Source organism: Gigantopelta aegis, chromosome 1 (genome assembly GCF_016097555.1).
Source record: "Gigantopelta aegis isolate Gae_Host chromosome 1, Gae_host_genome, whole genome shotgun sequence".
In the NCBI taxonomy this organism is placed as follows: domain Eukaryota; kingdom Metazoa; phylum Mollusca; class Gastropoda; order Neomphalida; family Peltospiridae; genus Gigantopelta; species Gigantopelta aegis.
Window position 1 is genome coordinate 1,908,776 of NC_054699.1, and position 14,436 is coordinate 1,923,211.

Genomic DNA, 14,436 nt, shown 5'->3' on the forward strand with positions numbered 1-14,436 from the left:
CTTGCTTCAGAAATATGGACTTGCTCCAAATTTTTGTTTAATTTAATGCTTATGTATACAAATAGGTTCAAATACATTGCACTCATGGGTCAAAGCCAGTTGGCCCCCAGGTTGAAGCAAGTTAACGTTTTCTATCTAGACACAAGTTAAAAAATGTAGTCACCATTAGTAACCAATTATTTCAACCCCTGACAAGCCATATATCTATCAGGGTTGTCCGTTAAAGGTGGTAAATGATTAAACTGCAACACAACCATTTTTTACTAAAAAAACCCACTTAGATCAATTAAAAAGATCTATTAAACTCCAATATAACTATTTTTACTAAAAATTGTGGATCAGTTGTTTAAAATATGAATTTAAATTTTTTTTAAACTTTGTCTAACGTCCTTTCGACTGCCTTGTACAGAAGTATGATTTTGATCATGGAATACTGTTTTGTCATTCAGACTTAACGTAACTAGCGGGGCAGGGTGTAGCTCGGTGGTAGAGCGCTCATCTGAGATATGATTGTTCGCAGGATTATTTGCTGCGGTGAAATCTGGATATTTTCCCCATTATAACCATTGATCCGTGACAGGTTCATGAAGGCTGTGATATTTACTGTCTTATCGATAGGAAAGTGCACATAAAAAGATGCGGTGCTGGTTGGAGTAACCCATGTGGTAGGTAAAGCGTTCGCCTGATGTGCAGTCAGTCTAGGATCGATCCCCGTCAGTGGGCCCTTTGGGCCATTTCTCATTCCAACCAGTGCAACACGACTGGTATATCAAAGGCTGTGGTATGTGCTATCCTGTCTGTGGGATGGTGTATATAAAAGATCCCTTGCTACTAATGGGAAAATATAGCGGGTTTCCTCTCTATGACTGTCGAAATGACCATGTGTTTGAAATCCAATAGCCGATGATTAATAAAACATCAATGTGCTCTAATGGTGTTGTTAAACAAAACAAACTTCTGTTTTTTTCCTCTTTCATTTTACCTCAACTAAGTGTCGAAATAACCATATTCTATAACATTTAAGAATTATATAAGCCATTTTGTAACAAACCATTACTATGCATGTGTTCATTGTAATTAAACACCAATACATTGTTATTGCCTTTGTTTTGTTTTAGGGTCTAGCACATCTGCATGGAAACCGAGTCATTCACCGTGACATCAAGGGCCAGAATGTTCTACTAACAGACAACGCAGAAGTCAAACTAGGTAACTGGAGACTGACCTACTTCTTTTACCTTTGATTATCAGTCAATTCGTGTTTAACATTTTCTATTATCTGACCATTTATTGACCAATTTTGTATTTAAAAAAAAAAATATTATGAAATATCAATACACAAATTAATATAAAAGAATCCGTGAAATGTACCAAAATACAAACATAGTACAGGGTTTTACAAAATCTACTAACCCTTGGTCCAAGCTAGTGAATTTTTCATCTTGGCTAGTAGAAATGATCAGTTGTATTACTATAATACATAGGACTTCAGAGTTTCTAAAACCGTTGTCAAACACTGATAGTAGAAGTTGACCATATGTCATCTACATATGACCTTTTGCATGGTTATAAGGTTCAACCAGTGTTCCACAACTGGTATATCAAAGGTTGTGGTGTGTACTGTCCTGTCTGGTTAAGATGCATAACAAGAGCTCATTTGCTGCAAATCGTTAAATAGTTGTGGTGTAACAGATTCTTCTCGCTATCAGTAGAGGGTGCGTCATTTAGATCAGTCAGTAAGGTACTCAGTGATTCAGTCATAGGATAGAGCCTCTCGATGGACTCACTGGTTTTTCCCAAGCCCTAGCAGTTCCACATGATTGGTATATCAAACACTTGAGATATGTGCTGTCCTGTCAGTGGGACAAGGCATGTTAAAAATCCTTTGCTGCAAATGAAAACAGGTAGCAGGTTCACTCGGAAGACTAAATGTCAGGATTACCAAATGTTTGACATCCAATAGTCGATGATTATAATTAATCTGTGTGCTCTAGTGGTGTCGTTAAACAAAACAAACTTTATGGGTTGTAGTTGCCATATATGTTAGGTTTAATATAGCCTTAGTTAAAACGTGACGATGGGGTTTCGTTAAACATTCAGTTCCTTGTTTTCTCTGAGCAGAATTAATCACTGTGAATGAATGAAAAATGTTTTATAAACTTGTGGAATATGATTCGACTTTGCAGTTCTGATCTTTGTGATGTTTATAAATAGTTTGTTTTGTTTTGTTGTTTTTCAGTTGATTTTGGAGTTAGTGCCCAGTTAGATAAAACCATTGTGATGTTTATAACTAGTTTGTTTTGTTTTGTTGTTTTTCAGTTGATTTTGGAGTTAGTGCCCAGTTAGATAAAACCATTGGTAGAAGAAATACATTTATAGGAACTCCATATTGGTAAGTAACTTTCATTGTTAGAGTGCGGGATGTAGCTCAGTGGTACACCGCTCACCTGATGCGGCAGCGATCTAGGATCAATTCCCGTCGGTAGGCCCATTGGGCTATTTCTCATTCCAACTGGTGTAACAAAGGCCATGTTATGTACTATCCTGTCTGTGGGATGGTGCATATAAAAGATCCCTTGCTGCTAATTGAAAAGAGTAGCCCATGAAGTGGCGACAGCGGGTTTCCTCTCTCATGTCTGTGTGGTCCTTAACCATATGTCTGATGCCATATAACCGTCAATAAAATGTGTTGAGTGCATCGTTAAATAAAACATTTCCTTCCTTTCTTTTATTGGTAAGTGATTCTGTTTTTACTATTTAATTTTTAATAATGGCTAAATATTGCACCAAGAGTTGCTTTTCTTAAACATTGCTGCTAATGGAAAATGTGCAGGTTTTCTCTGAACGTTTTTTTAAAAATGTTTAAATTCAGTAGACAATGATCAGTTATTAATCAATGTGCTCTAGTTGTATTGTTAAACAAATTTTATAACTTTAACAGTTCCCCATGTGATCAGTTTTGAAACAGCCCTTATTATATCTCTTGTGGTTCATTTGCATAAACTACCAATATTTAAACAATAAAATTTTATATCAAAATATTTATCTGCATGGTAAAGAATGTCATAATGTTCTTTTATAGGATGGCGCCAGAAGTGATTGCCTGTGACGAAAACACAGATGCTACTTATGATAATAGGGTACGGTTATCTACATATTAGTATTCACATGGTTCAGATGAACGGGTGGTGTATGGAGAATAATAAATGAGTTGCCAGTTATTATCAAGGTTATGTCCCTGGTGAAATAATTTTCAGTGTTCACACAACTTTTATTTTAATTTGTTCTCAGTATATTGTTTTATTTATTACCCCAGCTCTTTTTTTCTTTAATTAAAAGAGGTCATTTTCGATGTCAATACATGAACGCCATTTATAGAAATGATGTAAAGTATGTTACACACTATTCTAACTTTTGCTATGACTTTGCTTTTTGTTCGCTTTCACTAATAATTTTATGAACTAAAGTTTACTTTATACTGTTGAACAAACATCTATATCAAGAATTGTTTTTAAATACAATTTCTAACAAATTATACAATGGAAACTCCTTAAACAACATGTTATTAATTAATTAATTAATGCTCTAGTGGGATCGTTAAACAAAACAAAACTTGACTTGGATGTTCGAGTCATGTGGCACTAATTGAGACATATGAAAAAAAAACCCAAACATTGAGGCCGATCGATCCTAGACCGATCGCGCATCAGGAGAGCAGTTTACCACTGGGCTACATCCTGTGCCCGTGGCAACGGATTAAGAATTTTACAACTGATCAATATATAATTGATATAATATAATTGATCATACTGAGCTACATCCCATCCCAGAGTTTTATTTGAGGCGTATCTACTTCTTAGTTATTGTCTTCAACACATTACACAAGGTGGAATTTAGCTCATTCGGTTGAACGCTCGCCAGAGGTGCTTGTGTCGCAGGATCGAACCACCTCAGTCGATCCATTCAACTGATTGGGGTTTTCTCGTTCCAACCAGTACATTATATCTGGACAAAGGCTGTGGGAAAGTGCATATAAAAGACCCCTTGCTGCATTAGGAAAATGTAACAGGTTTCCTCTGTTGACTACAAATTAACAAATGTTTCACATCCAATTAAACAATGTGCTCTAGTGGTGTTTATTAAGGAAAACCAATTAATCAATGTGCTCTAGTGGTGTTTATTAAGGAAAACCAATTAATCAATGTGCTCTAGTGGTGTTTATTAAGGAAAACCAATTAATCAATGTGCTCTAGTGGTGTTTATTAAGGAAAACCAATTAATCGATATGCTCTAGTGGTGTTTATTAAGGAAAACCAATTAATCGATGTGCTGTTTATTAAGGAAAACCAATTAATCGATGTGCTCTAGTGGTGTTTATTAAGGAAAACCAATTAATCGATGTGCTCCAGTGGTGTTTATTAAGGAAAACCAATTAATCGATGTGCTCTAGTGGTGTTTATTAAGGAAAACCAATTTTCCTGTTTTTGCAACACATTAGACCGCTTTTTCAACTTTTTTGTGGGTTTTTATAAATTTCAGAGTGATCTGTGGTCCCTGGGAATAACTGCAATAGAAATGTCTGAAGGGAAGCCTCGTAAGTATTGGCCATGTATTTAACCTTTTAGACTACTGGATTAATTTTTGACAAAAAGCACTTTAACCCTATTACATTGGATCCAAGATTTTTTCCAATATCTTGTTAAAATTCACATTTTTAACACAGTTTTAGGAGGAGTGGTATGGAAAGAGTGTATTTTTTTTTGTATGCTTGTCACAAATCATGTTGATTGTGAACAACTTTTTAATACTTAAAATATTTACTCTAAATTTTAATGTATTTAAAAGGAACATTTTACTGAGAAGCCTAAGCCATTTATCCTGTCACTAAGTCTAAGCAGTTTTCGTTTGTTTCTTTTCCAGCTCTCTGTGATATGCATCCAATGCGAGCCTTGTTTCTCATCCCGCGGAACCCGCCGCCTCGGCTGAAGAATCCCACCAAGTGGTTTGTAGTTATATTATTCTTATTCTTCTTCACCACTTTTCCAGGATGTATTGGCAGGATCCCCTGGTAGTTAACCTACTCTAAAGGCTAATGATATTCCTGTGATTGATATAAACATTCATAATTGAATTTTGCGGAAAATGTTAATGGTTATTGTTCCACAGTTCAGATGAGAAAGTTGATTTAAATATACTGGGTTCGTTTTCATATATGTGTAAAAAACCAACTAATATTGTACAGGTATTAAAGGTAAAAGTTGTAATTTGTTGGGTTTTATCCCATTGAACATGACAATAGGTGCATGGTCCTAATAATTCAAATCTTTTAAATTCAGGTATTTCTAATCAAATTCACAATCAGAAGTTGATAGGTTGGTGCAAATTGATTACAACCTACAATGGATAATGAAATTTTAACCAATTCCCAGCACTACTAACGGCAGTCGCACAGATTGGGCATTGAAGTAACTGATTAAACAAAAAGGAAGGAAATGTTTTATTTAACGACGCACATAACACATTTCATTTACGGTTATATGGTTAAGGACCACACAGATATTGAGGGAGGAAACCCACTGTCGCCATTTCATGGGCTACTCTTTTCGATAACAGCAAGGGATCTTTTATATGCACCATCCCATAGATAGGATAGCACATACCACGACCTTTGATATATCAGTCGTGGTGCACTGGCTGGAGCGAGAAATAGCTCAATGGGCCCACTGACTGGGATCGACCCCAAACCGACCGCACATCAAACGAGCGCTTTACCACTGGGCTACGTCTCGCTCCTTGATTAAACAAAAATAACAGCACATTCATGTTTTATCACTTGTGTTTTATTCAATATCTTGCATCAGGCATTTAGAAACAGACTAGGATTTAAACCCTATGACTGGATAAATAAGATATACAAGTATCAGTATAATGAGAAAATTGATATCAATGAATAACGATGATAAAAGAAAGACATTGATCATTTGATGGGGTTTTTTTTCGTGTGTTTGTTTTTCAGGTCAAGTAAATTTCATAATTTTGTCGAGACGTGTCTGATCAAAGATTACACGCAGCGACCGAACACAGAACAACTGCTGAAGCATCCATTCATTCGCGACCAGCCGACCGAGCGCCAGGTCCGCATTCAGCTCAAAGACCACATCGACAGACACAAAAAGAACAGAAAAGGTAACCCAGCTATGGTAGACATTGAGATTTTATTGCAAACATCTGATTGTAATATGTTTTTAGTGCTTTTTTGGCAAATCAGGTTTGTGACTTTTTAACTAATTGGTGAACTTTCACTTTTTTAAATTTCTTCATAATCAAAGAAAAATTCAGTGTTTTTAATTTAACAAAAAAAATCTCAAAATAATTCTCTTTTGTGATAGTTTTTTGGGTCCTGGTTTTTTGGGGGTATTTTTGTTTGAGTTTTTTCTCTGAATTTCCTGACCTAATTTCTGAAAACATGTTCAGTTTTGTTTCACTGGTTGCCTTTCGAAGAATTAAGATTTGTAATCTTTTTAGTCGTTACTAGGAATATAAAGTATACAGTGAAATAGATTTAAACCATATAGCTCATATAGGGATTTCACGATATGATATGTATCACGATACATAACCCTCAATATGATACTTGATTCACAGTGTTTGCACAGTAAAACAAAATTGAAGCTGAGGTGAAGTTATTTCAAAATGAAAAATAAACCTGATAAAAGTAAAACACTGATGAAACAGTGAAATACCACATCACAGACATATTGACATAAGCATACACATATTCTCTGACCACTGTCAGTTTTTGTGAAGGAAATAACTTGTTAGTATGTACATACCAGTACAAATTGGTGTTGGTAAATGAATACGGAATTAATATCAAAATCAAAATAGGAATCGATACACAAGCAAGGGTATCATGTATCATATCGGCGGCAGTAGTAATGTGATGCATCTGTGTATTGGTGTATTGTCACAACCCTCAGCTCAGAATTGTTAATTTTATTATAAAGTTAATCTTTGATTAATTGCGATGTTGAAGCCATGTTCTAAATGCGAACTCTTGTTATTATTATTCAGGCGATGACCATGACACGGAGTACGAGTGGGAAGGAAGCGACAACGATGAAGATGAAGAAACTGTGCCAGGAGAGCCAAGGTATGTCATGGAATGGATTCGACACATTGGACCAATGGCAGTCCTCCCAGTCTTGTAACATTATTTTGGGGTGGGACGTCACCCAATGGTAAAGAGTTCGCTTGATGCACAGTCGGTCTAGGATCGATCCCTGTCTGTGTGCCCATTCAGCTATTTCTGGTTACAGCCAGTGTACCACGACTGGTATATCAAAGGTCATGGTATATCATATCCTGTCTGTGGTATGATGGTACATATAAAAGATCCTTTGCTACTAATGGAAAAATGTAGCAGGTTTCCTCGCTAAGACATTTTTGCGTGTGCATGTAACTTTTAAAACTGGGTGCACGCGGTGCATGCTAATATTTTTCAAGTACAGTGTATTGCGTATACTAGTATCCTGTTGTCTACCAGATTCAGACTCAAGTTGTTGAATTTTGTGTATGCATTTCGTAATCTGTTTTATTTTATGGGCGCATCCATTTTGTATCCCATAATCCTACTTACAACAATGGTGCCCTTTCGGTCATTTCCGTGAAATATATTTGCGAAAATTGCCGGCAATATCTCGGTTATATCCGTGAACGGTATTAGGGAAGGTGGTCGAGACCGACTTTGGGGTATCCACGCGCATAACACAGTTGTTGTCATCACTAACAAATTGAACTCCGCCAGATCTGTGATCAATACAAAGTACCGTAACTGCCTTGAACATTTTCGACCTCAGATATGGGCACTTGATCAGGTGATTGCGAACGTGCAGGTGCGTTACTCGCGTAGTTGACTCGAAGTCGGCCAGTGATTATTTCAATCGCAACTTCTCGTCGAATTCCGTAGGCTAATTTATATTATACCAACAGATCTTATCGAGTTAAAAAAGTTGATAACTTGCTTAATACAAAACACAAATATTCGTATGTTTTTGTAATAGGCCTATTATAGATTTCTGTAAGGCATGTCAGACTGTGATACTGATAGTGACAATTAAGACAGTTAAATTAAAAAGAAAACGATAATCAACACTGTAATCAAGGTAATTAAAATAGTATTTTCCTCATTGTTAACAGGATTTACCTTATTTTTGGTGCATGCAGAATTTTAATGGTGCATGTAACCTATTTTTCAGCATGTACCTGGTGCATGTAGATTTTTGTTTTCATTTCTAGCCCTGTAAGACTATGTCAAAATTCCCAAATGTTTGACATCCAACAAATGATGATTAATAAATCAGTGTGCTCTAGTGGTGTCATTAAACAAAACAAACTTTTAACATTTCTGAAACGCAGTTTTCAATATTTGCACTGTCGTATATTTGATTTGTATGACACATTTTGTAAATGCCTTCCACAGCTCTATCTTACAAATCCCAGGCGATTCAACCCTCGAACGTATAACAAGTTATGTAAATGCCTTCCACAGCTCTATCTTACAAATCCCTGACGAGTCAACCCTCGAACGTATAACAAGTTATGTAAATGCTTTCCACAGCTCTATCTTACAAATCCCAGGCGAGTCAACCCTCAAACATATAACAAGTTAAGTAAATGTCTTCCACAGCTCTATCTTACAAATCCCAGGCGAGTCAACCCTCAAACATATAACAAGTTATGTAAATGCCTTCCACAGCTCTATCTTACAAATCCCAGGCGAGTCAACCCTCAAACATATAACAAGTTATGTAAATGCCTTCCACAGCTCTATCTTACAAATCCCAGGCGAGTCAACCCTCAAACATATAACAAGTTATGTAAATGCCTTCCACAGCTCTATCTTACAAATCCCAGGCGAGTCAACCCTCAAATGGATAACAAGTTATGTAAATGCCTTCCACAGCTCTATCTTACAAATCCCAGGCGAGTCAACCCTCAAACGTATAACAAGTTATGTAAATGCCTTCCACAGCTCTATCTTACAAATCCCAGGCGAGTCAACCCTCAAACGTATAACAAGTTATGTAAATGCCTTCCACAGCTCTATCTTACAAATCCCAGGCGAGTCAACCCTCAAACGTATAACAAGTTATGTAAATGCCTTCCACAGCTCTATCTTACAAATCCCTGGCGAGTCAACCCTCAAGCGAAACTTCCAGCAGATCCAGGAGCGAGAGTCGAGGAGCAGCAACCAGGCGCGGCACGCTCAACCGAGGCAGCAGGAGAGACAGCGGCATCACCACCCCCGGCCGCAGTCGTCACACCAGCAACAACCACAACAACCACATCGGCCTCCTTCTAGTCACTACAACCCACATGCCAATGCACAAGATCAAATACCGAAACAGTTCCCTGTACAGTCCAGGCTCATAGGTTGGTTTTCTCTTTCTTTCTTTTTTCTTTTTTTGGGTGGGTTGGGGGAATATTCACTGTTCTGTTTTGGAGGGAGGGGGGTGTTGGGGTTAAGTATGTGTCTGTGGGGAGGGGAGGTAGTTCCATGGTAGGGCACTAGCTAACACACAAGATCTAATTCCAAAACAGTTCTTTGTACACTACTGCGGAGATACTGGTTTTTCATGCATATTTAAAATATTCACCCCATGCTGTTTTTGAATTGATTTTCACTTTTTTTCAGTGATTGGTTGAGGGAGATTGGGGGGTGGGTGGGGGTGTGTTGTAATTAGTTCAGTGGTAGAGCAGTCACCAATGTGCAAGATAAAAAAGAACAAACCCAGTTTGCTGTTAGTTTAGCTGGATTTTCATTTTTTATTCCTGTTTCAAAATTAATTCTGTTCTGTTTTTGGGGTTTGGATAGTGGTATGGGTGGTGGCATGTACTCCAGTCCTAGAACACTCACCAAAGCACAAGATTACAGACCGATCTACAGTAGAATCTCATTGGGTTGAACACGGAAGGGTCGAATACACCGTAATGCTTGAACCAAAAACAAAGTCCTGAGTTACACTTACACAATGTTGTCCGAATGGTTGGGTCGAACTACCTGATGGGTCGAACACTTTCTCGAGCACCGACTGGCTTCGAGTCGGCGGGATTCAACTGTAGATCCATGTAAAGTCTAGGCTAATTGGATGGTTTTTCCTTTGTTTTTAATGTTATTTACTTATGTAATTTTGTTGTTGAAATGTTTTCAGTGATGCCTGACCCGAAGAACCCCAGTTCTGGAGCGGGTCACCCCATGCAGTCTGATCAACGAGCCCCCGGAATGTTCGGAGGGGTTAATAAACCCGAGGTAGGCTTTAAATAACTTGGTATAAACAGAAAATTTTGTCTTTTTGACTCGGTATTCGAACTGTTATTTTACTGAAAATGTGTACAGTTTAACTGTCTTGATGCTGATGTCAACAAACTCTGTACTGTGTTCATTGGTTTGAGTAATTCTTATTTTCCACCACTGGGGTGCAGTAAGTGACAGAAAATAACAATTACTGAAACCATTGCACACATTATAGCATGTTGTCGACTCAGCATCAATACGGTTAAACCGTACAAATTATTGCCATCCAGATTCAGAGAATATAAGCACGAGCGTTTGTTAATTCGCGCACATTTTTTATCTGTCATAGTTATTCACATTTTGTCAAGTTTTATTTCATCTTTGTTTTGATTCAGGACCTGGAGAGATTAGCTGAGTTTTATTTTCTCTTGTTTTGATTCAGGACCTGGAGAGATTAGCTGAGTTTTATTTTCTCTTGTTTTGATTTAGGACCTGGAGAGATTAGCTGAGTTTTATTTTCTCTTGTTTTGATTCAGGACCTGGAGAGGTTAGCTGAGTTTTATTTTCTCTTGTTTTGATTTAGGACCTGGAGAGATTAGCTGAGTTTTATTTCATCTTTGTTTTGATTTAGGACCTGGAGAGATTAGCTGAGTGTTATTTTCTCTTGTTTTGATTCAGGACCTGGAGAGATTAGCTGAGTTTTATTTTCTCTTGTTTTGATTTAGGACCTGGAGAGGTTAGCTGAGTTTTATTTTCTCTTGTTTTGATTTAGGACCTGGAGAGATTAGCTGAGTTTTATTTCATCTTTGTTTTGATTTAGGACCTGGAGAGATTAGCTGAGTTTTATTTTCTCTTGTTTTGATTCAGGACCTGGAGAGATTAGCTGAGTTTTATTTTCTCTTGTTTTGATTTAGGACCTGGAGAGGTTAGCTGAGTTTTATTTGGAGAGGTTAGCTGAGTTTTATTTTATCTTTGTTTTGATTTAGGACCTGGAGAGGTTAGCTGAGTTTATGTTATCTTTGTTTAGGACCTGGAGAGGTTAGCTGAGTTTATGTTATCTTTGTTTAGGACCTGGAGAGGTTAGCTGAGTTTATGTTATCTTTGTTTAGGACCTGGAGAGGTTAGCTGAGTTTGTTATCTTTGTTTAGGACCTGGAGAGGATAGCTGAGTTTGTTATCTTTGTTTAGGACCTGGAGAGGTTAGCTGAGTTTACGTTATCTTTGTTTAGGACCTGGAGAGGATAGCTGAGTTTATGTTATCTTTGTTTAGGACCTGGAGAGGTTAGCTGAGTTTATGTTATCTTTGTTTAGGACCTGGAGAGGTTAGCTGAGTTTATGTTATTTTTGTTTAGGACCTGTAGAGGTTAGCTGAGTTTGTTATCTTTGTTTAGGACCTGGAGAGGTTAGCTGAGTTTATGTTATCTTTGTTTAGGACCTGGAGAGGTTAGCTGAGTTTGTAAATTTTGTTTAGGACCTGTAGAGGTTAGCCGAGTTTGTTATCTTTGTTTAGGACCTGGAGAGGTTAGCTGAGTTTATGTTATCTTTGTTTAGGACCTGGAGAGGTTAGCTGAGTTTATGTTATCTTTGTTTAGGACCTGGAGAGGTTAGCTGAGTTTATGTTATCTTTGTTTAGGACCTGGAGAGGTTAGCTGAGTTTATGTTATCTTTGTTTAGGACCTGGAGAGGTTAGCTGAGTTTGTAAATTTTGTTTAGGACCTGTAGAGGTTAGCTGAGTTTGTTATCTTTGTTTAGGACCTGGAGAGGTTAGCTGAGTTTATGTTATCTTTGTTTAGGACCTGGAGAGGTTAGCTGAGTTTATGTTATCTTTGTTTAGGACCTGGAGAGGTTAGCTGAGTTTATGTTATTTTTGTTTAGGACCTGGAGAGGTTAGCTGAGTTTGTGTTATCTTTGTTTAGGACCTGGAGAGGTTAGCTGAGTTTGTTATCTTTGTTTAGGACCTGGAGAGGTTAGCTGAGTTTACGTTATCTTTGTTTAGGACCTGGAGAGGTTAGCTGAGTTTGTTATCTTTGTTTAGGACCTGGAGAGGTTAGCTGAGTTTATGTTATCTTTGTTTAGGACCTGGAGAGGTTAGCTGAGTTTGTTAATTTTGTTTAGGACCTGTAGAGGTTAGCCGAGTTTGTTATCTTTGTTTAGGACCTGGAGAGGTTAACTGAGTTTGTTATCTTTGTTTAGGACCTGGAGAGGTTAGCTGAGTTTACGTTATCTTTGTTTAGGACCTGGAGAGGTTAGCTGAGTTTGTTATTTTTGTTTAGGACCTGGAGAGGTTAGCCGAGTTTGTTAATTTTGTTTAGGACCTGGAGAGGTTAGCTGAGTTTATGTTATCTTTGTTTAGGACCTGGAGAGGTTAGCTGAGTTTGTTAATTTTGTTTAGGACCTGTAGAGGTTAGCTGAGTTTATGTTATCTTTGTTTAGGACCTGGAGAGGATAGCTGAGTTTATGTTATCTTTGTTTAGGACCTGGAGAGGTTAGCTGAGTTTATGTTATCTTTGTTTAGGACCTGGAGAGATTAGCTGCTCACCTCACGAAGATGGGGGCGGAGGAGCGCCAAGCACGCACTGTGATCATGGAGGATGAAAACAGTGACGACGATGACGAAGATGATGATGAAATCAATCGTGATGGAACTCTTCCAGCCTCCGAACCCGCCAGACCTTTGTAAGTGGTGCAGGGTGGAATGTAGCGGGTTTCCTCTCTAAGACTGTTATGTTAAAATTCCCAAATGTTTTACATCCAATAGCCGATGATTAATAAATCAGTGTGCTCTAGTGGTGTCAAAACAAACAAACTTTTTGAGTGTTTAATTTTTTTTATTTAAAGTCACAGCAATATTATAGCATTTTTGTTACTTCCAAAACAATTCTTCTCTCTCTACGATTATTCAAACTAAAGTTATTCGTGGGAATATTTATAAAAACAGACATACCTAGTTGTTAGCATGTTGCCTGTAAATGGACAAGGTGGATATAACTACGCATGAAGCTTGCCTAGCAGTTGATTTTATTTTGGACAAAACATTTATTGAAGTAATAATTGATGCTAGGTTGTGGTTCTTGGCAATTCTGTTCCAGTATGCACTTTGACCTCTTACAATTCCATATGGTACTCGTACATTTCAGTCAAGTTGGGACATAATCTGCTATATAGCAATTGCCTGATGTGCGGTCGGTCTGTGATCAGTCCCCATCAGTGGGCCCATTGGGCTATTTCTCATTCCAGTCGTTGCACCACGACTGGTATATCAAAGGCTGTGGTATGTGCTGTCCTGTCTGGGATGGTGCATATGAAAGATCCCTTGCTACTAATGGAAAAATGTAGTGGGTTTCCTCTCTAAGACTGTCAGAATTACCAATGTTTGACATCCAATAAGCCGATGATTGGTGGTGTCGTTAAATAAAACAAACTTTAGCTTTAACTCTATCATTTCATACCGGCCTCAGTGGTGTCGTGGTTAGGCCATCGGTCTACAGGCTGGTAGGTACTGGGTTCGGATTCCAGTCGAGGCATAGGATTTTTAATCCAGATATCAACTCCAAACCCTGAGTGAGTGCTCTGCAAGGCTCAATGAGTAGGTGTAAACCACTTGCACCGACCAGTGATCCATAACTGGTTCAACAAAGGCCATGGTTTGTGCTATCCTGCCTGTGGGAAACACAAATAAAAGATCCCTTGCTGCTAATCGGAAAGAGTAGCGCATGTAGGGGGCAACAGCAGGTTTCCTCTCAAAATCTGTGTGGTCCTTAACCATATGTCTGACGCCATATAACCGTAAATAAAATATGTTGAATGCGTTGTTAAATAAAACACTTCTTTCTTTCTTTCTATCATTTCATTTTTTTTTTTTTTTTTTTTTTTTTTTTGAGAGGCTATCGTAATCTTTGTGTACTCACTTCAGTATCACATCACAATTTGCTATGTACGTTTCAGAGATGATCTCACAGTTCTAAAATGTCAATAAATAGCAGTTGCTATTCAGTTATCAACTGATCATCAACTGTTGCTAATGCAATCTTGGTAACAAACTGTCCCTTGAGCTCTCACGTGAATCAATCACTATTTCTTCATATCCTCACCAAAGATAAAGGGTCTCAACTTATCACTTCTGTGTGTGTACACGAGATA

At 37.7% G+C, this 14,436-nt stretch overlaps 1 protein-coding gene across 5 annotated transcripts in view; it reads left to right on the top strand.

The window, feature by feature from the left end:
- LOC121369061 (misshapen-like kinase 1) overlaps positions 1-14,436 on the top strand; it is a 170,078-nt gene that overhangs the window by 22,986 nt on the left and 132,656 nt on the right. For all 5 annotated transcript variants that reach the window (XR_005957556.1, XM_041493909.1, XM_041493893.1 and 2 more), the window contains exons 8-17: positions 1,119-1,209; positions 2,320-2,392; positions 3,083-3,140; positions 4,540-4,594; positions 4,921-5,002; positions 6,017-6,186; positions 7,075-7,153; positions 9,173-9,435; positions 10,215-10,312; positions 12,812-12,972. Coding sequence is in view for 4 of the 5 variants with exons in the window: in XM_041493909.1 (XP_041349843.1) it covers positions 1,119-1,209; positions 2,320-2,392; positions 3,083-3,140; positions 4,540-4,594; positions 4,921-5,002; positions 6,017-6,186; positions 7,075-7,153; positions 9,173-9,435; positions 10,215-10,312; positions 12,812-12,972 (1,130 nt within the window). In the remaining variant the exon portion in view is untranslated. The remainder of the gene's footprint in view (positions 1-1,118; positions 1,210-2,319; positions 2,393-3,082; positions 3,141-4,539; positions 4,595-4,920; positions 5,003-6,016; positions 6,187-7,074; positions 7,154-9,172; positions 9,436-10,214; positions 10,313-12,811; positions 12,973-14,436) is intronic.